The 23,271-nt window shown below is 44.6% G+C and overlaps 1 protein-coding gene across 2 annotated transcripts; it reads right to left on the reverse strand.

The window, feature by feature from the left end:
* Positions 1-246: 246 nt before the first annotated feature.
* On the reverse strand, positions 247-14,486 carry LOC112225030. Of its 2 annotated transcripts, none has more exons than XM_042306575.1 (7): positions 12,796-14,486; positions 11,947-12,020; positions 11,488-11,722; positions 8,337-10,462; positions 3,989-4,198; positions 2,168-2,283; positions 247-1,793 (listed from the first exon to the last, which is right to left on the reverse strand). In XM_042306575.1, exons 1-6 carry the CDS (start codon positions 13,133-13,135, stop codon positions 2,182-2,184), a joined length of 3,087 nt encoding a protein of 1,028 aa, XP_042162509.1. In that variant the 5' UTR covers positions 13,136-14,486; the 3' UTR covers positions 247-1,793; positions 2,168-2,181. The 2 variants fall into 2 exon arrangements, with proteins under 2 accessions (XP_042162509.1, XP_042162510.1); XM_042306576.1 differs by having other exon boundaries at positions 248-1,793; positions 14,036-14,486.
* Between the last annotated feature and the right edge of the window lie 8,785 nt (positions 14,487-23,271).

Below are 23,271 nucleotides of genomic sequence, written 5' to 3' on the forward strand. Positions count from 1 at the left end.
TCCTCCCATTTTAGGGCACCAAAAGTTTAGTATTTGGTCCCATATTCCTAGCACGTAATGATTACACCAAGCTTATGACTCCACAGCAGGGCTGCCCAACCCTCTTCCTGGAGATCCTGTGGGTCCTGTGGGTTTTCAGTCCAACCCTAATTGAACACAACCGATTCTACTAATTAGCTGCTCAACAACACCTTAACCAGCTGAATCAGATATGCTAAATTAGGGTTGAACATCTTGGGTTGGGCAGCCCTGCTCTACAGACTTTTTGGATGCATTTGCTGTTTTGTTTGTTTCAGATTATTTTGTGCCCAATAGAAATTAATGGTAAATAATGTATTGTATCATTTTGGAGTCACTTCTTTTGTAAATTAAAATGTGTTTCTACCATGATTACGAATAGTCCTGAATGAATCGTGAATAATAATTAGTGAACGTTAGACGCACAAATGTTACGTTTGTAAAGTCACAAACTTGGTGTAATCATTGCATGCTAGGAATACGGGACCAAATAATAAACTTTTCAATACACATGTGAATTTGTCCCAATATTTTTGGTGCCCTAAAATGGGGGAGACTATGTACAAAAAGTGCTGTAATTTATAAATTGTTCACCTGATATGGATGAAAATACCCTCAAATGAAAGCCGGCCGTATGCACTTTAACCCCATAGTCATTGCATAATTTCAAATAAAACGTTCTGGACTACCGAGCCAAAAGAACTGTATATAATCCAGAAACAAACTTCAGTATTGAGAAAGTAATTTTACAAATTCACATTTAAACTTGACAGTTTTCCCTTTCATAGACATATAGTAACATTGGAAAAGACAAGGGGAGGAAACAGACCTGCAGTCAAACATGCAGGGATGTCATAGAACCCCCTTACCCCAAACTAGCTAACTCATGGGTCCAATCCCAAATGGACCCCTAGACTCTATGCACTTATGGAGATCTGAGAGGATATGACATGTGTAAGCAATATGATAATACATCTACCTTTCCATTTGATCTACTATGGGGAAGTTTCTCCATATTGCTTCAATCAATCAAATGTGCTACGATCTCCACAAGTGCATAGGGCATGGTGTTTAGGAGTCATTTTGTGATTGGGCCTATTCCCCCCTCCTAACCCCCTTTCCCAAACCCTAACCCTGGACAAAGGTTAGACTAGAGAACCGATACATGAGGCGATACTAACCAACTCATACCATCTCTGAACACCAAAGAGAGTAGAAACCCAACAACCCCCTCGTCTACAGACTTTAAGAAACACTCTCCAATTCCATCTCCAAATCGACCCATGTGAACCTTCAAGTATTTCCACCTGGCACTGCTCTCCAGCTACCCCTCCGTTTTACATCAACTTATTTTAGGTTTACAACAAAGCTATGGTATAGGTGCACTCAGATTCAGTCTATACATACAAAAATATTGATAGCAATAGTAGTAATCATTATCATAATAATTCTCCATAATTTCCATTCTAATTTACATACTGTGACGTCGTCGACCATTTAAATACAGTGACCTCACAGTTCCCCACCCCCTGAGTGAATTTTCAAGTTTAAACCCCTGTAGCTACCTAAAATGCAAACAAGAAATTAAGTTATGTTTTTTAAATAACATTACCAATCAAGAATTACTACAATAATCATAATCATCATCGTAATAGTAACTACATTTCTCCTGGTAGACTTGTGTTTGGATGTGGACTGATGCTTTGTATTTACAAGCTTGCAGTTTAACAATGTGCCTCTCCTCATCCCGTCAGTCAATGTAGACAGCTTCAACCCTAAAACACAAAGAGGACAATTAGGGGACTGAAGAGCTAGTCTGACAATGCACGACGGACAGGAAATCTGTGATAAAGGCAAACTGTAGAATGATTTACCAAATACAGCCATCTTCACTGGCAGGAACAGTGCTGACATATACACTTGCTTAAATGACAAAACAGACCGTGCTGTCAAACAGTTTTAAAGCAGCAGGTGGCCGTCCTGTCGCCTCCAACTACAGAACATCAGCAGTATTTTTCTGTTCATTTCACTATTTTACATGTTGAAGCGCCACAGCTAGTCGACACCAGCAGGTGATCTACTGCACACATCCGACATTGGTTATTGCGTCTTGCCCTTAAAGTGGGACAGAGGGACAGGGGACACTCACCTCCTTCCCCAGTCTCAGGATGCAGCCAAACAGCTGCGACACTTATACAGCCTCTGGTCGTGGGTCCGAATGTGGTTCTTCACATTCCTCATCCTGAAGAATGTCTTATTGCACAGCTACAACACAGAGCCACAATATATATACACATACAGTTGAAGTCAGAATTTTACATACACTTAGGTTGGAGTCATTAAAACTCATTTTTTAACCACTCCACAAATATCTTTTTAGCAAACTATTGTTTTGGCAAGTCGGTTAGGACATCTACTTTGTGCACGACACAAGTCATTTTTCCAACAATTGTTTACAGACAGATTATTTCACTTAGAATTCACTGTATCACAATTCCAGTGGGTCAGAAGTTTACATACACTAAGTTGACTGTGCCTTTAAACAGCTTGGAAAATTCCAGAAAATTATGTTATGGCTTTAGAAGATTCTGATTTTTGATTTGATTTGATTTGAGTCAATTAGAGGTGTACCTGTGGATGTATTTCAAGGCCTAACTTAAAACGCAGTGCCTCTTTGCTTGACATCATGGGAAAATCAAAAGAAATCAGCCAAGACCTCAGAAAAAAATTGTAGACCTCCACAAGTCTGGTTCATCCTTGGGAGCAATTTCCAAATGCCTGAAGGTACCACGTTCATCTGTACAAACAATAGTATGCAAGTATAAACACCATGGGGCCATGCAGCCGTCACACCGCTCAGGAGGGAGACGCGTTCTGTCTCCTAGAGAGGAACGTACGTTGTTGCGAAAAGTGCAAATCAATCCCAGAACATCAGCAAAGGACCTTTTGAAGATGCTGGAGGAAACCGGTACAAAAGTATTTATATCCACAGTAAAACGAGTCCTATATCGACATAACCTGACAGGCCGCTCAGCAAGGAAGAAGCCACTGCTCCAAAACCGCCATAAAAAAGCCAGACTACGTGGGGACAAAGGTCGTACTTTTTGGAGAAATGTCCTCTAGTCTGATGAAACAAAAATAGAACTATTTGGCCATAATGACCATTGTTATGTGTGGAGGAAAAAGGGAGATGCTTGTAAGCCGAAGAACACCATCCCAACCGTGAAGCACGGGGGTAGCAGCACATGTTGTGGGGGTGCTTTGCTGCAGGAGAGACTGGTGCACTTCACAAAACAGATGGCATCATGAGGAAGAAATATTATGTGGATATTGAAACCAACATCTCAAGACATCAGTCAGGAAGTTAAAGCTTGGTCGCAAATGGGTCTTCCAACTGGACAATGACCCCAAGCATACTTCCAAAGTTGGGGCAAAATGGACAACAAAGTCAAGGTATTGGAGTGGCCATCAAAAAGCCCTGACCTTAATCCTAGGAGGCCTACAAACCTGACTCAGTTACACCAGCTCTGTCAGGAGGAATGGGCCAAAATTCACACAACTTATTGTGGGAAGCTTGTGGAAAGGCTACCCGAAACATTTGACCCAAGTTCAACAATTTATGGGCAATGCTACCAAATACTAATTGAGTGTATGTAAACTTCTGACCAACTGGGAATGTGATGAAATAAATCACTCTACTATTATTCTGACATTTCACATTCTTAGAATAAAGTGGTAATCCTAACTGACCTAAAACAGGACATTTTTTACGAGGATTAAATGTCAGGAATTGTGAAAAACTGAGTTTAAATGTATTTGGCTAAGGTGTATGTAAACTTACGACTTCAACTGTATATATACACACACACACATCAGTAAAACACTGAACAAACATACATACACACAGCTACAACACACACAGAGGGAGACTGTAACAGTGTTCAAAGGCTGTAACAGTTTCAGTACGTACAGGGCAGGGCCAGTGCTTGCCCTCGATGTGCCTGATGCGGTGCATGATGAGGGCGTTACAGTCCTTACAGGATGCCCGGCACTGCAGGCAGACGTGGGATGACTTGTCCTTGGGGGCCTGACTGCGAGGACCCCGCAGCTGCTTTAGCCTCGCCCGGCGGATCGAGTCCAACAGGGCAGGACCTCGGCTAGGCAGGGGCTTAGCTGGCTTCTGCAGACAAAGAGGGAGAAACAGAATCAAATCGATTCCATTTTGTTAGATGACATTCAGGAACACGTATTTCTTAAGATGCTCCAATGCTGTCTTTTTTTCTGGACAACTACCCAGTTCCATGGTCATGACCCCAGTTCCATGGTCATGACCCCAGTTCCATGGTCATGACCCCAGTTCCATGGTCATGACCCCAGTTCCATGGTCAAGACACCAGGTCAAGACTCCAGTTCCATGGTCAAGACACCAGGTCAAGACTCCAGTTCCATGGTCATGACCCCAGTTCCATGGTCAAGACACCAGGTCAAGACACCAGTCCCATGGTCAAGACACCAGGTCAAGACACCAGTCCCATGGTCAAGACACCAGGTCATGACACCAGTTCCATGGTCAAGACACCAGTTCCATGGTCAAGACACTAGGTCATGACACCAGTTCCATGGTCAAGACACCAGGTCATGACACCAGTTACATGTTCAAGACACCAGGTCATGACACCAGTTCCATGGTCAAGACACCAGTTCCATGGTCAAGACACCAGGTCAAGACACCAGTTCCATGGTCAAGACACCAGGTCAAGACTCAGTTCCATGGTCAAGACACCAGGTCAAGACTCCAGTTCCATGGTCAAGACACCAGGTCAAGACTCCAGTTACATGGTCAAGACACCAGGTCAAGACTCCAGTTACATGGTCAAGACACCAGTTACATGGTCAAGACACCAGGTCAAGACACCAGTTACATGGTCAAGACACCAGTTACATGGTCATGACACCAGGTCATGACACCAGTTACATGTTCAAGACACCAGGTCATGACACCAGTTCCATGGTCAAGACACCAGGTCATGACACCAGTTCCATGGTCAAGACACCAGGTCATGACACCAGTTCCATGGTCAAGACACCAGTTCCATGGTCATGACACCAGTTCCATGGTCATGACACCAGTTCCATAGTCAAGACACCAGTTCCATGGTCAAGACACCAGGTCATGACCCCAGTTACATGGTCATGACCCCAGTTACATGGTCATGACACCAGGTCATGACACCAGTTCCATGGTCATGACACCAGGTCATGACACCAGTTCCATGGTCAAGACACCAGGTCAAGACTCCAGTTCCATGGTCAAGACACCAGGTCATGACACCAGTTCCATGGTCAAGACACCAGGTCAAGACTCCAGTTACATGGTCAAGACTCCAGTTACATGGTCAAGACACCAGGTCAAGACTCCAGTTCCATGGTCAAGACACCAGGTCAAGACTCCAGTTACATGGTCAAGACACCAGTTACATGGTCAAGACACCAGGTCAAGACACCAGTTACATGTTCAAGACACCAGGTCATGACACCAGTTCCATGGTCAAGACACCAGTTCCATGGTCAAGACACCAGGTCAAGACACCAGTTCCATGGTCAAGACACCAGGTCAAGACTCCAGTTCCATGGTCAAGACACCAGGTCAAGACTCCAGTTCCATGGTCAAGACACCAGGTCAAGACTCCAGTTACATGGTCAAGACACCAGGTCAAGACTCCAGTTACATGGTCAAGACACCAGTTACATGGTCATGACACCAGGTCATGACACCAGTTCCATGGTCATGACACCAGTTCCATAGTCAAGACACCAGGTCATGACCCCAGTTCCATGGTCATGCCCCCAGTTCCATGGTCAAGACACCAGTTCCATGGTCAAGACACCAGTTCCATGGTCATGACACCAGGTCATGACACCAGTTCCATGGTCATGACACCAGGTCATGACACCAGTTCCATGGTCATGACACCAGGTCATGACCCCAGTTCCATGGTCATGACACCAGGTCATGACCCCAGTTACATGGTCATGACACCAGGTCATGACCCCAGTTACATGGTCATGCCCCCAGTTCCATGGTCATGACACCAGGTCATGCCCCCAGTTCCATGGTCATGACACCAGGTCATGACCCCAGTTCCATGGTCATGACACCAGGTCATGACCCCAGTTCCATGGTCATGACCCCAGTTCCATGGTCAAGACACCAGGTCATGACCCCAGTTCCATGGTCAAGACACCAGGTCATGACACCAGTTCCATGGTCAAGACACCAGGTCAAGACACCAGTTCCATGGTCAAGACACCAGTTCCATGGTCAAGACACCAGTTCCATGGTCAAGACACCAGGTCATGACACCAGTTCCATGGTCAAGACACCAGTTCCATGGTCAAGACACCAGTTCCATGGTCAAGACACCAGTTCCATGGTCAAGACACCAGGTCATGACCCCAGTTACATGGTCATGACCCCAGTTCCATGGTCAAGACACCAGGTCATGACCCCAGTTACATGGTCATGACCCCAGTTACATGGTCAAGACACCAGTTACATGGTCAAGACACCAGGTCATGACCCCACATGGTCATGTCCCCAGTTACATGGTCAAGACACCAGATCATGACCCCAGTTACATGGTCATGACCCCAGATCATGACCCCAGTTACATGGTCATGACCCCAGTTCCATGGTCATGACACCAGGTCATGCCCCCAGTTCCATGGTCATGACACCAGGTCATGCCCCCAGTTCCATGGTCATGACACCAGGTCATGACACCAGTTCCATGGTCATGACACCAGTTCCATAGTCAAGACACCAGGTCATGACACCAGTTCCATGGTCATGACACCATTTCATGACACCAGTTACATGGTCATGACACCAGGTCATGACACCAGTTCCATGGTCATGACACCAGGTCATGACACCAGTTCCATGGTCATGACACCAGGTCATGACACCAGTTCCATGGTCATGACACCAGGTCATGACCCCAGTTCCATGGTCATGACACCAGGTCATGACCCCAGTTCCATGGTCATGACACCAGGTCATGACCCCAGTTCCATGGTCATGACACCAGGTCATGACCCCAGTTCCATGGTCATGACCCCAGTTCCATGGTCATGACCCCAGTTCCATGGTCATGACCCCAGTTCCATGGTCAAGACACCAGGTCATGACCCCAGTTCCATGGTCAAGACACCAGGTCAAGACACCAGTTCCATGGTCAAGACACCAGTTCCATGGTCAAGACACCAGTTCCATGGTCAAGACACCAGGTCATGACACCAGTTCCATGGTCAAGACACCAGTTCCATGGTCAAGACACCAGGTCATGACCCCAGTTACATGGTCATGACCCCAGTTACATGGTCAAGACACCAGGTCATGACACCAGTTCCATGGTCATGACACCAGTTCCATGGTCATGACACCAGTTCCATGGTCATGACACCAGTTCCATGGTCAAGACACCAGGTCATGCCCCCAGTTACATGGTCAAGACACCAGTTACATGGTCAAGACACCAGTTACATGGTCATGACACCAGGTCAAGACACCAGTTACATGTTCAAGACACCAGGTCATGACACCAGTTACATGGTCAAGACACCAGTTCCATGGTCAAGACCCCAGTTCCATGGTCATGACACCAGGTCATGACCCCAGTTCCATGGTCATGACACCAGGTCATGACCCCAGTTCCATGGTCATGACACCAGGTCATGACACCAGTTACATGGTCATTACATATTTTAGCTTAATGATCTATGCATGTCAGCAGAGAGCAATCAACATGGAATGTTATCAAACTCAATTTACAATCTCCAAAAGAAGAATGTAATCTTATCTCAGATCAGACTTTTCTAATGTAATCTAAGAGAGTATTAAAGTGTCAACATTTTGCTCCAGTTAGTTCCCAAAGAAAGAGTATGGCTGATGAGTATAACACCCTACCCCTTAGACAGGGTTGACATTTGTTCAGCCTGTTTAACCCCTACTGGAATCCTCAGTCTGATGAATGGTGTTGTGGAGAGATAACTGTTAACTTCACCCACCCCAGACCTCCCCTCTACTCTCCACTGTGGCATCTCAATAGTTTCATCCTGGCTTCCTTTCCTTAATCTGTACTAGATGTGAAAGTCCTTCAGTACACCTATGCCATTTCTTTCATCCATCTTGTGTTTTCATGTCAGTGAGACAGAGATACGGTGAGGACTGAGGAGAGCAGCAGCACACTTTTTAAAATATTAAGACTCGCCCAAATCATAGGAGAACGCGCAAGAAACTCCCCCACAGTATTTACCTTTGGTATGTCCCGTGCAACGCAAGCACCCTTTGACCCTGTGGCTCTATCCAGGTGGGGGGGTTTGTGTTGGTGAGAGTTGACAGCCCTTGGTGGCCCCTGCCTCTGGATTGGATTTTGGCTTATACTCCTTTCTTCCCTCTCCTTCTTCACCCTGTGGAGAGTGGGGGGGCCTCCTCTGGCCCTCAGGACCCTGGCTGGGGCCCCCCCGGAACCAAATCTCTCTACCCTTGAGACCGACCGTGTTAGGCAGATATCCACACTCTCCTCCTCCCTCTTCACCCCCAACATGGGCCCTCCTGCCGGCCGGCAGAAGCTGAAGAGGAAGCCTGGGTCTAGGAGCTTGACAGGGGGCTTGATCTGCCTTTTGCCCAGCTCTGGGGAGGAGGACAGGGAGGGTGACTCGGGGAAGGACCCCGCCACAGGTAGAGGGTCTGCTGGTTCCTCCTTGATGACCCTGTACAGAGGATGGCTGTGGATAGGAGGAGGAACAGGATCAGGGCTGAGGATGCTGCTCATCTCCCTGCTGCTCATACCTCCAGGCCCTCTCTCCATGATCCTTCTCACTCCTTGGCTGCTCCCAGTCCTCATGCTCTCCTCTCTGGGCTTACGCTGGGCTCTCCCAGCCTCTTTCATGCCACTCCGCTTCAGCTTATCTTTGGCCATCGGACGCCCGCTGTTGTAGCGGAGCGCTCTGACAGTTTCTGTGGTAATCTTGTGCCTGAGGTGGGCCCTGGGAGGGGAGAGGTGTAGGTTTGGGCGTTGGCCATCTGAGGGGATGGATGGTGCTGAGATGGCATAGTCTGCAGGTTCGGGTTTGATCCTGACAGTAGAGACGTTCCTCTTGGGATTTGGAACTCTTGTGTTCCCAGAACAGGGTGGGAGGGGTGGAGGGAGGTGGCTGGCCTCAACACCCCTGACAGAGCGCCTGAGATCCCTCCCTCCGTAGACCAGCCTGGACACGGGCTGCAGCAGGTCTGGTAACACTACTTTACTGCGCATGCTCCTGTCACTGGGCGGAAACCGCCGGGGCTGCCTGGATTTCTTCAGTCTCTCCATGCTGATTGGATACTCAGGCTCCGTCTTTATGATCCTGCTCAGGAAGTGGGCTTTGGCAGGGGTACATAGGGGGAGTGACAGGGGCGGCCCCCCGAACGTAAGCCCCCCTGATGCCTGGAGGCGAGGTTTCCTCCTCTTGGTCAACGAATAGTTATTGACCTTCAACTTCCGGAGGCGTTTTTTCTGCCTCCAGCCAATCAGATCCTCTGGTCTGGGGAGGAGGGACGTCCTCTGTAACCCGAGCACGCTCATCAGGCGGTACTTCTCCAGCGCTCGGAAATGATCTTTCTCATCCTCGTCCCCCTCTTCCTCCTGCTTGCCCCTCACTATGGGGGCCTCAGAGCCAGCCCTCTGTGTGGAGGAGCTGGAGGTGGAGGCAGGATGGGGGACAGGGTGAGGTTTTCGGCCCCGAGGAGGGCTCTCTGTCCTGGGAAGCAGTCTCTGAACTTCCTGGGCGGCCCCGGGAGTAGAGCGGAGAAGACGTGTGTGGGGCGAGGAGGAGGAAGATTGGGTGTTTCGGGAGCGGGGGTTGGAGGATACGTTTTTTGGAGAAGAAGATATTTTACAAGACGGAGATTTGAAGTCCATGAGCTTCATCCTGCGGGTGGGGCTGAGGGGGAGACCGTTCTGCCCTAGGGGGAGAGGGCTGGGTCCGGGGGGGCGACGGGGTGACCGCCTGGTCGGGCTCTCCTCCCTCGACTCATTGGACTGATCCAGAATTTGTCTGAAGCCATCATCCACACCCCTTACGCTTCTACCCCCAGCCACCCTCTCCCTGCCCTCTCCAGCCAACCCCCTATTCTTCCTCCTGTTCCTCTGGTGGTGGTGGAGCTCCAGGGGAGATCCAGGGATCTGCGATGAGAAGCCCAGGGCAGGGTGCTCCATGGTGGGGTATTGGGCGTCGTGGTATCCCTGCTCCGTCTGGAGGGCAGAACAGGCCTCCACGGCAGGCCACATGCCCAGGTGACGAGCCATAGTGCTGACCTCTGGAAGGTCCTCCTCAGACACACACAGAATAGAGGAGTAGGAGAAGTCCAGCAGAGACAGCAGGATAGACTCACTGAAACCTACAGGACAGGGAGAGAGAAGGTGGTTAGACAGGCAGACAGAGAGGAACAGCTAGAAAGAGAAAGTCATTGAGTGAGTGGGATAGAAAGGTTGTCTGGATGAGAGAGTGAGAGAAAAGGAGAAAGATGAAAGAAAGTGACAGTAAATCTCGGCACCACCATCAGTCCTAACCCACAGACAGTTCAATCTAGTAACAGGCTTAACTGAATGGACAACATAGGAATGCAATATGACATTTTATTAAATAGTTTGGGGAATGGCCTTGTCTGCGAGGGAAAATCCTCGGAGCAAGATCATACGATGGCAGGTCGCCCTGTGGGACTGCTGGCATCGAAACCCCCTCCCCCTGCAGGGGGAAAGGAGTTCCAATGCCAAGGCCATAAGGTTATTATAGCTGATGGGGAGGTGGATGGTTGTCAAACTGTTGCTGAAAAACAGCAAGTGAGAGAACATCGGTAAGTTGACATAAATACATCCCAAGATTTACACCCATTGGTTGAGAGAGAGGAAGGTATTCATTGTCAGAGTGAGCCCATAGGTTTAACAGCAAGCATGAGGAATGAGCATTATTGTATTGTGCTAATAGGCCACAAGGTAAATAGCATTCTGCACATGGGAGAAGAGGAGAAGAAACAAGATGCTTTGCTGATGATGATGTGTTTTGTCGTCATTCCCACTATGCCTGTAGAATAGGAAACAAAGTGACTTATGTTATGCTGACTGGATGAAGTTAAACGAACATTCAGATCCGCCTTACTGATCTAACTTCTGTAAATGACATATGTTGAGAAGACCAGAGGAGGGAAACAGTAGGAGGAGAGACCAAACATGAGGAAGTGAAAAAAGGGAAAAGATAGTGAGGTAGAAAGTGCTGTTAAGTTCCTTTTCAGAGCAGCAGCGGTCATGTCCACGCCAAAACATGGGCATCCACAAAAGGAGAGAGCAGAGTAGATGGAGGAAAACAGAGACCGATGGATAAAGAAATAACCCCATTCAGAAGTGTGTGTGTGTGTCAATCTTGTACCTGTGAGGTCAATGTCAGACCTGGAGCTAGGGGCGGAGTCCATCTCAGTGAATAATTCCTGAAAGTACTCGCTCACCGCTGCCAGCACCGCCTTGTGGGCGGAGTAAGAGCACCCGTCAGTCCTCAGAGTGATGTCACAGAACAGCCCCGCCTCCCGCTGGCTCCTCAGTTTACTCAGCATGTCACGGCTGTGTGACATCATCGTCTGAGAGAGACACCTCCCACCCACACGCTTCTGTAGGAGAGAAAGCGAATTAACACGACCGACAGTAGAACAGAGTCACCAATAACGTGAGAACGAGGGTGAGAAAGGGATTGAAGGAAAGAGAATGTGAGAGAAGGAAGTGTGAATGAGAGCAAACGTGAGTGGCAGAGAGATGGGGGAGAGAACAACATGGTGAAAACATCATTCAGTATTAGTGCCTTCACATCAGGATGCTCTATGGTGCCATCTCTTACCTTGGGTCTCTTGTTCCTCTGCTCCAGGCACGCTGGACATCCCCGGACAAAGTCTCGGATCTGGAAGTACATCCCTGAGGAAGGGTCAATCATGTACATTATTGCAATGATCATCGTAACGGATTTTATATTAACGAAACAAACCATTTTACACAGGCAATGTTTTTGACCACCAAAAGGGTCATTGTTTTTTTTTAACCGCAAAACAAGATCAGTATTTATTCAATGTAGTTCGACATTATACAGCATCAATCTGACTTATGTTGCAATATAATAACACCTCTGTCGAACGCCTGCAGTTCACCTTCTCTTTTAGGTCTCTCTGGTTGTAAAGAGGGACTTCCCTCTTTACAGAATAGATGAGTACATCATCTCACCAGAGGATAGGAGGATAGAGAAGTTTGGAAACACTGGTCTATACTAAGCCTCGCAAGAACATTACAATAACAGTCTACAATGTGATGAGATGAGGTGTAATTATTTTGGCTGAAAAGCCACTTTCAGGAACATCCTAAGTGGTGTTAATCATTGTCCTGTATAAAAAGGGTAGAGGAGTAGGAGAAGTACAGCAGAGACATCAGGATAGACTCACTGAAACCTACAGGACAGGGAGAGAGAAGGTGGTTAGACAGGCAGACAGAGAGGAACAGCTAGAAAGAGAAAGTCATTGAGTGAGTGGGATAGAAAGGTTGTCTGGATGAGAGAGTGAGAGAAAAGGAGAAAGATGAAAGAAAGTGATAGTAAATCTCGGCACAACCATCAGTCCTAACCCACAGAGAGCTCAATCGAGTAGACTTAACTGGATGGGGGAATCGATAATAACCAACCATCCCACCCGACCAGACTCACCCTCCCACCAGTAGTTCTCGGCCACTGATCTGTACGTATCCTCCAGGGAGTGGTGGCACATGCCTGGCCGCCGCCGGTGGAAAGTGGCGATCGCCCCGAGTCGTCGGTCCTCGTCTAGCACCTCCCGGTAGTGGATGAAACCTCTCTCCAACTTCTTACGGTACAGCAGCCCATCGATCATGTCAAAGTTTGGCGAGCAATAAACGGACCCACGCCCCTGCAGAACACTGGGGGCGTCGGGCTCCCCCGCGGGCACCCGCGCTTGGTCCAGTAGAGGTTTGGATGGAGAAAATGTGTCATCATTCACATAATGCATCTTATAGTTGCAGTCGCCGGCCATTTTAGACGGATGTTTTTAATCTGCTGTAGCCTACTTTTTCCTTATTGAGTCAATACCTCTTCCTCTCCGCTGTATGACAGCAAAAATAAAAAGCTGTCACTTTTTTTGCAGCAGGACTACAGCAGAGGGAGCCGTCTGTGCGTCACGGCTGGAAGTTTCCTCGACCCAAAGTTTTCAAGTAGACCTACATGAACTCCACGTGGATGCAGTTACAGGAGTGGATTGTGACCAATGATTACTCACGCGTCAGGAACACATAGGATGCAACGGAACTTTGAAATGAACCCATTTGCAACCTATTTAGATAGGCTATTTATGTTGTATTCTATTGTGTGGTTAAAACAGACCAAGTACTGAGACAGTGGCACAATTACCCACTAAAATCAATACGTAGCCTATCCAATAAGAGTCAGCAGCACAAGACTATGTAAACTATTTGTTAGTTTAGGAGAAATGTCACCAGCATAGTTCAATGGAGTCAACATCTCTTTGGCGATTATACATACATTCCAGGGTCATGATCATAATCCGAGCAGAGTCCGGTGTCTGAGTCGATAGCCTATCCTACACAAATTGTGTAATCCAACAGACACTAAACATGTGCACTCCCTTGACAAGTCCAAGAGGTCATTTGATGATGATGGAGTCAATAACAGTACACATGAACTGCCTATATTCCAGATGATTACGATGTAGGCTAGGGCTGGATAGATTAGCCTGTTTTACAGGACAATTGTGTTTGAAAAATAATGCTTTTTAGTTTTTATTTATCCCAAATTCAGCCACTGTGCCCATAATCAAAATATTGGCTAATTACGATCGCACCCACCCAACAAATTAGGAACATCGCGCCAATCCCTGGTATAAACACAAGTGATAGGCTACAATGTAAACACTTACTGATCTTCCTAATTCACATCACCGGCAATGTATCACTGAAGTGCCAACAAGCCAAATCCACAGATGTAGCCAATGCATCCCTCTTTTTCTGCTTGCAATTGTCGGGTGGCCTCTGTAGCTAAATGACGACGACTCACTGCCCCCCTGGTGTAACTTGTGATTTCTTTCGCTAACTCGGAAGCAACATGATGATGCAGCGATCTGTCCAGCATCGCGAGTTGAACGACCGCGTGAAGCGAGGTATCTCGTCGATCACCACGAATATAAAAAAATGTCTAAATAATGTCTCCAAAAACAACACAAGACTCGCATCTGTGGTATCCGACTTATTCCATATCTCTTCTCTTTACGCAAAACCAGTCAGACGATCAAATAATCATATATATTTTTTAACTCGTAACCTTCTGTTGGTTACTACATGACAACCTAACTCGTTCTAACACTCGCAGCATCTCTCCCTCAATGCCTATTAGTAGACCCTTTAAAGAGCCCCAACCATAGACAATGCGATTGGCCATTGGAACTGCCAGTCAGATGGTGTTTTTTCATGCATCAAGATAGGTTGTTGATGGCAGTTTTGCCTCGCTTGGTGTGATTTTTACAAGTATCAATTCCGCTATTTCTCATATATCACCCAATACCTCTCTAGGGGATTCACATATTCTTAGATAATTCTCCTCATGCATTCAGACCAATAAATGTGATCAGATACCAAAATGTTCAGGTATTCATCTGCTATGGGCTATACATAACATGTTTTATAAATGCACTTCACCCACAAAGTTAATTAATGTGAATGCATTATATGCAGTAGTTTAGATACTGTATGTGCCACAAAACTGGAAGGCAGGAATAGCAGTATTTCATTTAATTTTGTATCACCGAATTTAGAACCTTTATTATACGGATTATGGGCTTTACCGTCACATTAATATGCTTCCAGTTGTACATAGCCATGATAAGGCATTTTCCATACTGACTGTGTGACGTAAGACCAGAGTGGACCATACATAAGCAAATACACACACCAAGTGCTATGCACCTGACTATATAACAGACTCTGTTGTCCTTAACCTAATCATCATCATTATTATCATCATCCTCTTCTTCTTCCAATGCATGACATGCAGCAAGCAAAAAAAGTGATTGAGGCAAAATATATACCACTACTCTAATGACAGATTCTGCCCTAAATTACTCTTGTGTACGTTCACCTGTGGTTGGAAAGACTAGTGATCAGTTCCAGTAGTCAGATGAAGCAGATGCTAAACTACAGGACTGTTTTGCTCGCACAGATTGGAATATGTTCCCGGGATTTTTACGATGGTATTGAGGAGTACACTACAGAGGGTAGTGGGTACGGCCCAGTTCATCCCCGGGGCTAAGCTTCCTGCCATCCAGGACCTCTATACCAGGCGGTGTCAAAGACTCCAGCCACCCTAGTCATAGACTGTTCTACCTGCTTCCGCACGGCAAGCGGTACCGGAGCTCCAGGTCTAGCTCCATGTGGCTTCTTAACAGCTTCTACCCCAAAGCCATAAGACTCCTGTACAGCTAATCAAATGGCTACCCAGGCTATTTGCATTGCACCCCCCCAAGCTGCTGATACTTATTATCTATGCATTACCACTTAAATAACTCTACCTACATGTACATAATTACCTCAATTACCTCGACACCGGTACCCCCTGTATTTTGCCCCGCTATTGTTATTTACTGCTGCTCTTTAATTATTTGTTATTCTTATCTCTTACTTTTTGTTGTATTTTCTTAACTGCATTATTGGTTAAGGGCTTGTAAGTAAGCATTTCACTGTAAGGTCTACTACACCTGTTGTATTCGGCGCATGCAACAAGTACAATTTGTTTTGATTTAAGGCTCTAAATGCTCACCTTTAAGGCGTTATGGATCTGCAATTGGGCAAGAGGAGGCGCCTTACTACCTTGCTGCCGTATTATTGCTTATCAGATTCGTAAATTGTTCCCTCACACATATGGTTGTTGCAGGATATACTGACCATGTTGGCTTTCTCAGTGGAGGAGGGTGTGGTGAAGATTTGAGTGGCAGTAGAAGATCAGGCTACGACAGGGGTCAGAGCTTTCTGCCTGAAAACAAAAGTGGGTTTTAGATGATCCTGGGTATGTGTCAGAGGGCAACCTCTACCAAGAAACGTCCAAGACCAAGTAACCACCAAGTTACAGAAAAACAAGCAAATTGAAAGACGAGGTTGTTTAATTGATTCTGTGAACTTCCTATGTGTGAAATGAAACCAATGTCTACAGAAGATGTCTGCTTCTCATACAATTGTCCGTGAGGGTTTGTGAATAGTTAAACTATTACTATTAACACATAAACAAGCAGTGTGACTTTCACAAGGACACATCGACCCCTCCTCCTCTCTCAGGCATTATAATCTCACCTCAGTGTCAGACAATGGGTGGGTTTCAAAGGTATATCGGGCTTCCTTTCATTTTCCTTCCTTCATACACTGTTCTGGATAGGCCAATGGGATACTTGTTTTCACAAGTCCAATTGTTTAACATAAATGTCTGCCAGGTGTCAGGTATCCCCAGTACTTTGTTAGATGGATACATTTAGTTGAAAACCTGATGCAACTACCATTTTTAAAGATGTTCATAAAATGTCTTACTTGACATATTTACTTGGCTTCTATAAGGAGCATAGGCCATTGACGAATGTCCATCCAGGTTGCACTAGTTGAGGCCACTCTCGGTAATGAGAGATTGAAGAGGAAGCGAGACATCCCACTCCCTCATTTTTTCTGTTTCAATGGAAGTCAATGAACTAATTAGACCAGACCCAGCTGCTATCACATTGGTGTCTATGGGAGAGACACCCCCTTAAGTAGACAGGAACTGATCATTTCTTTCAATGGTAAATGGCCTGAGTGAACTGTCTTAATTTATCCACCACTCTTGCCGTAATCTCTGCCTGGAAGTCTCTCCTCCAAGTGTTTTTGGGTCAACCCCTCTTTCTTTCCCACTGGGGGTTCCATTTCATGGAAGGCAAGTGGCTGGTGGCCAGTTTTCGTAGGGTGTGGCCAATCCAACTCCACTTACTTCTTATTTGTAGTTCAACATACACTATATATACAAAAGTATGTGGACACCCCTTCAAATTTGTGGATTTGGCTATTTCAGCCACACCTGTTGCTGACAGGAGTATACAATCGAGCACACCGCCATACAATCTTCATAGACAAACATTGTCAGTAACATGGCCTTACTGAAGGGCTCATTGACTTTCAACGTGGCACCGTCTTAGGATGCCACCTTTCCAACAAGTCAGCTCATCAAATGTCTGCCCTGCTAGAGCTGTCCCGGTCAACTGTAAGTGCTGTTATTGTGAAATGGAAATGTCTAGGAGCAACGGCTCAGTCGTGAAGTGGTAGGCCACACAAGCTCACAGGACAGGACCACCAAGTGCTGAAGCATGTAGTACGTACATTCTTTTGCCTGTCCTCGGTTGCAATTCACACTACCTCTGGAAGCAACGTCAGCACAATAGCCGTTTGCTGGGAGTTTCATGAAATGGGTTTCCATGGCCGAGCAGCCACACAACAAGCCTAAGATCAGCATCCGCAATGCCAAGCATCGGCTGGAGTGGTGTAAAGCTCGCCGCCATTGGACTCTGGAGCAGTGGAAATGCGTTCTCTGGAGTGATGAATCACGATTCACAACGGACGAATCTGGGCTTGGCGGATGCCAGGAGAACGCTACCTGCCCCAACACATAGTGCCAACTGTAAAGTTTGGTGGAGGAGGAATAATGGTTCGGGCTAGGCCCCTTAGTTCCAATTAAATTAAATCTTAACACTACAGCATACAATGACATTCTATACAATAGAAAGCAAGGTCCATACAGAAATGGTTTGTCGAGATTGGTGTGGAAGAACTTGACTGGCCTGCACAGAGGCCTGACCTCAACCCCATCAAACACATTTGGGATGAATTGGAACGCCGCCTGCAAGCCAGGCCTAATCGCCCAAAATCAATACCCAACCTCACTAATGTCTTGTGGCTGAATGGAAGCAAGTCCCTGCAGCAATGTTCCAACATCTAGTGCAAAGCCTACCCAGACGAATGAAGGCGGTTATTGCAGCAAAAGGGGGGACCAACTACGTATTATTGCCCATGAGTTTGGAATGAGATGTTCGACGAGTCGGTGTCCACATACTTTTGACCATGTTGTGTATTTTACATTAGATATCTTTTTTGTTTGTTTTTAGTTCCACCCAACAGCTACCCTCAACCCCTTCCATCGATCTCCAAAGACCATCCAGTTTTAATTTCTAATTGCCATATCATTTCCCACTGTGCTGTGATGTTTCACAACAGTTCTGAACCTTTCTATTCTCATTGTTTCTGTAGTGGCTAAATTGTTCAATATAATTGTCCTAATACAATTTCCATTCTAATCCTTCAACAACAATGGAGAGTGGCAAAATGTTAGTCTTGACGCATACAAATCCAATGTTTGATTCATTTATTTGTCATTCTTCTGGATATAAAAATGTAAAGAAAATTCTAACAAAACGGATTCTAATCATTAAAACTAAAGAAACAAACAGTATGGTAACCATGGTTTGGTATGGTCAAAAGAACGTGTGTTGCCATTCCGGTCACTTCCAGTAGGCCTTGGAGCATGTATGCCTTTAACTGTTTTCTCCACTGGCCTGTAGAGGGGGTAACACACTTAACAGGAGATTAGTAGCAAACACACACACACAACAGTAATTCATCAGGAATTGGAAACATACAAATATATAATATAACCTATTTAGCTCAGATGCTAAATTAATTATACATATTTCTGCTAAGAATATTATTATATTATTGATCGATTGACTATAACTTTTCAAATCACCCAGTAGTGCTATTTGCCGAGTTCACTCTGGATAAATTTTGCATTTATCAGCCATTCCTGAACCTGCGACCATAAACAAGCTACATATGGTCAGTACCAAAACATGCAATCTAATGTTTCTGTCTCTTCGCAGCAAAATCTGCAGAACTGCGATGGTGGTATCCTCCATATACAGTACCAGTCAAAAGTTTGGACACACCTACTCATTTAAGGGTTTTTCTTAATTTTTTACTATTTTCTACATTGTCTAATCATAAAAGACATCAAAACTATGAAATAACACATATGGAATAATTTAGTAACCAAACAAAGTGTTCAAAGTAGCCACCCTTTGCCTTGACAGCTTTGCACACGCTTGGCATTCTCTCAACCAGCTTCCAACCTGGAATGCATTTCAATTCACAGGTGTGCCTTGTTAAAAGTTCATTTGTGGAATTTCTTTCCTTCTTAATGCATTTGAGCCAATCAGTTGTGTAGTGACAAGGTAGGAGTGGTATACAGAAGACAGGCCTATTTGGTAAAAGACCAAGTCCATATTTAGGCAAGAATAGCTCAAATAAGCAAAAAGAAATGACAGTCCATCATTACTTTAAGACATGAAGGTCAGTCAATCTGGAAAATGTCAAGAATTTAGAAAGTTTCTTAAAGTGCAGTCGCAAAAAACATAAAGCGATATGAAACTGGCTCTCATGAGGACCGCCACAGGAAAGGAAGACCCAGAGTTAACTCTGCTGCAGAGGATAAGTCCATTAGAGCTACCAGCCTCAGAAATTGAAGCCGAAATAAATGCTTCAGAGTTCTAGTAACAGACACATCTGAACATCAACTGTTCAGAGGTTGAATGCTCGAATTGCTGCCAAGAAACACGAGCAATGGACATTACTCCGGCGGAAATCTGACCTTTGGTCTGATGAGTCCAAATGTGAGATTTTTTGTTCCAACCGCCGTGTCTTTGCGAGACGCAGAATAGGTGAATGGATGATCTCCGCACGTGTAGTTCCCACCGTGAAGCATGGAGGTGTGATGGTGCTTTGCTGGTGACACCGTCTGGGATTTATTTTGAATTCAAGGCATACTTAACCAGCATGGCTCCCACAGCATTTTGCAGCAATTCGCCATCCCATCTGGTTTGCGCTTATTGGGCCTATCATTTGTTTTTCAACAGGACAATGACCTAACACACCTAAAGGCTGTGTAAGGGCTATTTTACCAAGGAGAATGACGGAGTGCTGCATCTGATGACCTGGCCTACACAATCACCCAACCTCAACCAAATTGGTTTGTTATGAGTTGGCCTCAGAGTGAAGAAAAAGCAGCCAACAAGTGCTCAGCATATCTGGGAACTCCTTCAAGACTGTTGGAAAAGCATTCCAGGTGAAGCTGGTGGAGAGAATGCCAAGAGAGTGCAAAGCTGTCATTAAGGCAAAGGGTGGCTACTTTGAAGAATCTCAAATATATTTAGATTTGTTTAACACTTTTTTGGTTACTACATGATTCCATGTGTTATTTCATAGTTTTGATGTATTTACTACTTCTTTACAATGTAGAAAATAGTAAAAATAAATAAAAACCCTTTAATGAGTAGGTGTGTCAACTTGACGGGTACTGTATATATAAACATTCTGTTGGTTATAATTTAAACTGAAAAACAAAGTTTTGAATCCAGAGTCTTTATCAGTTCATAAACCACGTGCCATGGAATCATTACATCGAAAACCTCTTCCCAACTATTTTTCAACCTGTATGACTCAACTGTCATTTTTTGGGTCCTTTAATTGAACTGGTATACTTTTTTTTTTAATCACAATTTCCTTTAACCAATTTTGGTCTTTAATGCAGGACCGAGAGACAAGTTCCTTCTCCTCCTTCCACTTGCCTCCATTTTTGTAGTAACGCTGCCATCATTTGGTTGTAATCTTGGACAGAGCACACATTTCCATATATTTTTGTTAACTGCATGTGTGACATAACTCCACCAGTCCTATTTACATCATTTACAAAGATTATACTGTTTTTAAACGTTGTTTTTCCATGAATTTTTTATCAATTAGTATATTTGAGTTTAACCACACTATTTGTTACAATATTTGTTCTCTTTTCTGGTGGATTAGACAGAAATTGCAACCAGCTTTCTGTGGCATGTTTTTTTTTTAAATGCGATATTTTGGAGATGATTTTACTTTCAAATAACCAAAAGTGAGAGGTTGTAATCTGAATAAAGGAAAAAATGCCATTCTTACTAATCAGCTAGAGAGCCAGTTTGAATTTGATTTTTCGTTTTTTTATGACTGAAACCTGTAGTGAGAGGTCCAATCCTTTAATATTGAATAATTTCTGCCCTCCAAATTCATATTCACTATATAAATAGGCCTGTCTAATTTTGTATTGTCCTTTTCATGGTAAGATTATCTATTTTGACTCACTTTTTAAAATGTATTGTAGTAAGATAATTTCATTTTTTTCAGGATATGAATATAGAGTATGTCCACTTCTCCATCAGACCATGTTATTGGTAAACTACACAGTAATGTAAAAGTTGTATTATTTTAGCAATCCAATACATAATATGGTGCATTTATCATCATTTGGTTGTAATCCAGAGAGATTAGAAAAATTATCTAGATCCTTTGAGACTGTGCAGGGATCCACATTACAGATTTAAAAGACAACATGGATTGTCAGCGTACAATGACACCTTTGTTTTTAATCCCTGGATTTCTAGCCCCTTGACATTAATGGTTGGATCTGATTTCAATAGCTAACATTTCGATGGCTATAATAAATAGATATGCAGATAGTGGATAACCTTGTTTAACTCCTCTTGACAGTTTAAAACTTTATGAGAAGTAGCCATTATTTACTATTTTACACCTGGAATTACTATACATAACTTTAACCCATTGTATAAGAGATTATCCAAAATAAAATAGTCCTGGCATTTATAAATTCCGGTCATACTTTATCAAAGGCCTTTTCAAAGTCAGCTATGAATACCAGACCTGGTTTCCCAGATTTTTCATAGTGTTTTTAGATTTACCACTTGGGTCCTGGGAACATTCATGGGAATGTTTAGAGAGACATAACAAATACATGTATTTTTTTAGACAAGCATTACTGCATTGCAGTGTTACCAAAATCCCAAAATTACAATACACAAACATTCATATAAAAAGGAGAAACAACCCCAATATACCACTACAGACAACCATTCAGACTAAAGTCAATGACCATTGTACAATTTCATACATGAGCTAAGCATAATTTGGACTGTGGTGGTTTTATCTTATATGTAACTTTCTGTTTCTTATCCTTTATTTTTAGCCAGGTACATTTTTATTTAAGAATTAAGGCACGAGGGGGTGTGGCATATGGCCAATATACTACAACTGAGGGCTGTTCTTAGGCACTACGCATCGCCGTGGTACAGTGCCTTGAGAAAGTATTCGGCCCCCTTGAACTTTACAACCTTTTGCCACATTTCAGGCTTCAAACATAAAGATATAAAACTGTATTTTTTTGTGAAGAATCAACAACATGTGGGACACAATCATGAAGTGGAACGACATTTATTGGATATTTCAATTTTTTTTAACAAATCAAAAAATGAAAAATTGGGCGTGCAAAATTATTCAGCCCCTTTACTTTCAGTGCAGCAAACTCTCTCCAGAAGTTCAGTGAGGATCTCTGAATGATCCAATGTTGACCTAAATGACTAATGATGATAAATACAATCCACCTGTGTGTAATCAAGTCTCTGTATAAATGCACCTGCACTGTGATAGTCTCAGAGGTCCGTTAAAAGCGTAGAGAGCATCATGAAGAACAAGGAACACACCAGGCAGGTCCGAGATACTGTTGTGAAGAAGTTTAAAGCCGGATTTGGATACAAAAAGATTTTCCATGCTTTAAACATCCCAAGGAGCACTGTGCAAGCGATAATATTGAAATGGAAGGAGTATCAGACCACTGCAAATCTACCAAGACCTGGCCGTCCCTCTAAAATGTCAGCTCATACAAGGAGAAGACTGATCAGAGATGCAGCCAAGAGGCCCATGATCACTCTGGATGAACTGCAGAGATCTACAGCTGAGGTGGGAGACTCTGTCCATAGGACAACAATCAGTCGTATATTGCACAAATCTGGCCTTTATGGAAGAGTGGCAAGAAGAAAGCCATTTCTTAAAGATATCCATAAAAAGTGTAGTTTAAAGTTTGCCACAAGCCACCTGGGAGACACACCAAACATGTGGAAGAAGGTGCTCTGGTCAGATGAAACCAAAATTGAACTTTTTGGCAACAATGCAAAACGTTATGTTTGGCGTAAAAGCAACACAGCTCATCACCCTGAAC

Source organism: Oncorhynchus tshawytscha, linkage group LG26 (assembly GCF_018296145.1).
Source record: "Oncorhynchus tshawytscha isolate Ot180627B linkage group LG26, Otsh_v2.0, whole genome shotgun sequence".
Classification (NCBI taxonomy): domain Eukaryota; kingdom Metazoa; phylum Chordata; class Actinopteri; order Salmoniformes; family Salmonidae; genus Oncorhynchus; species Oncorhynchus tshawytscha.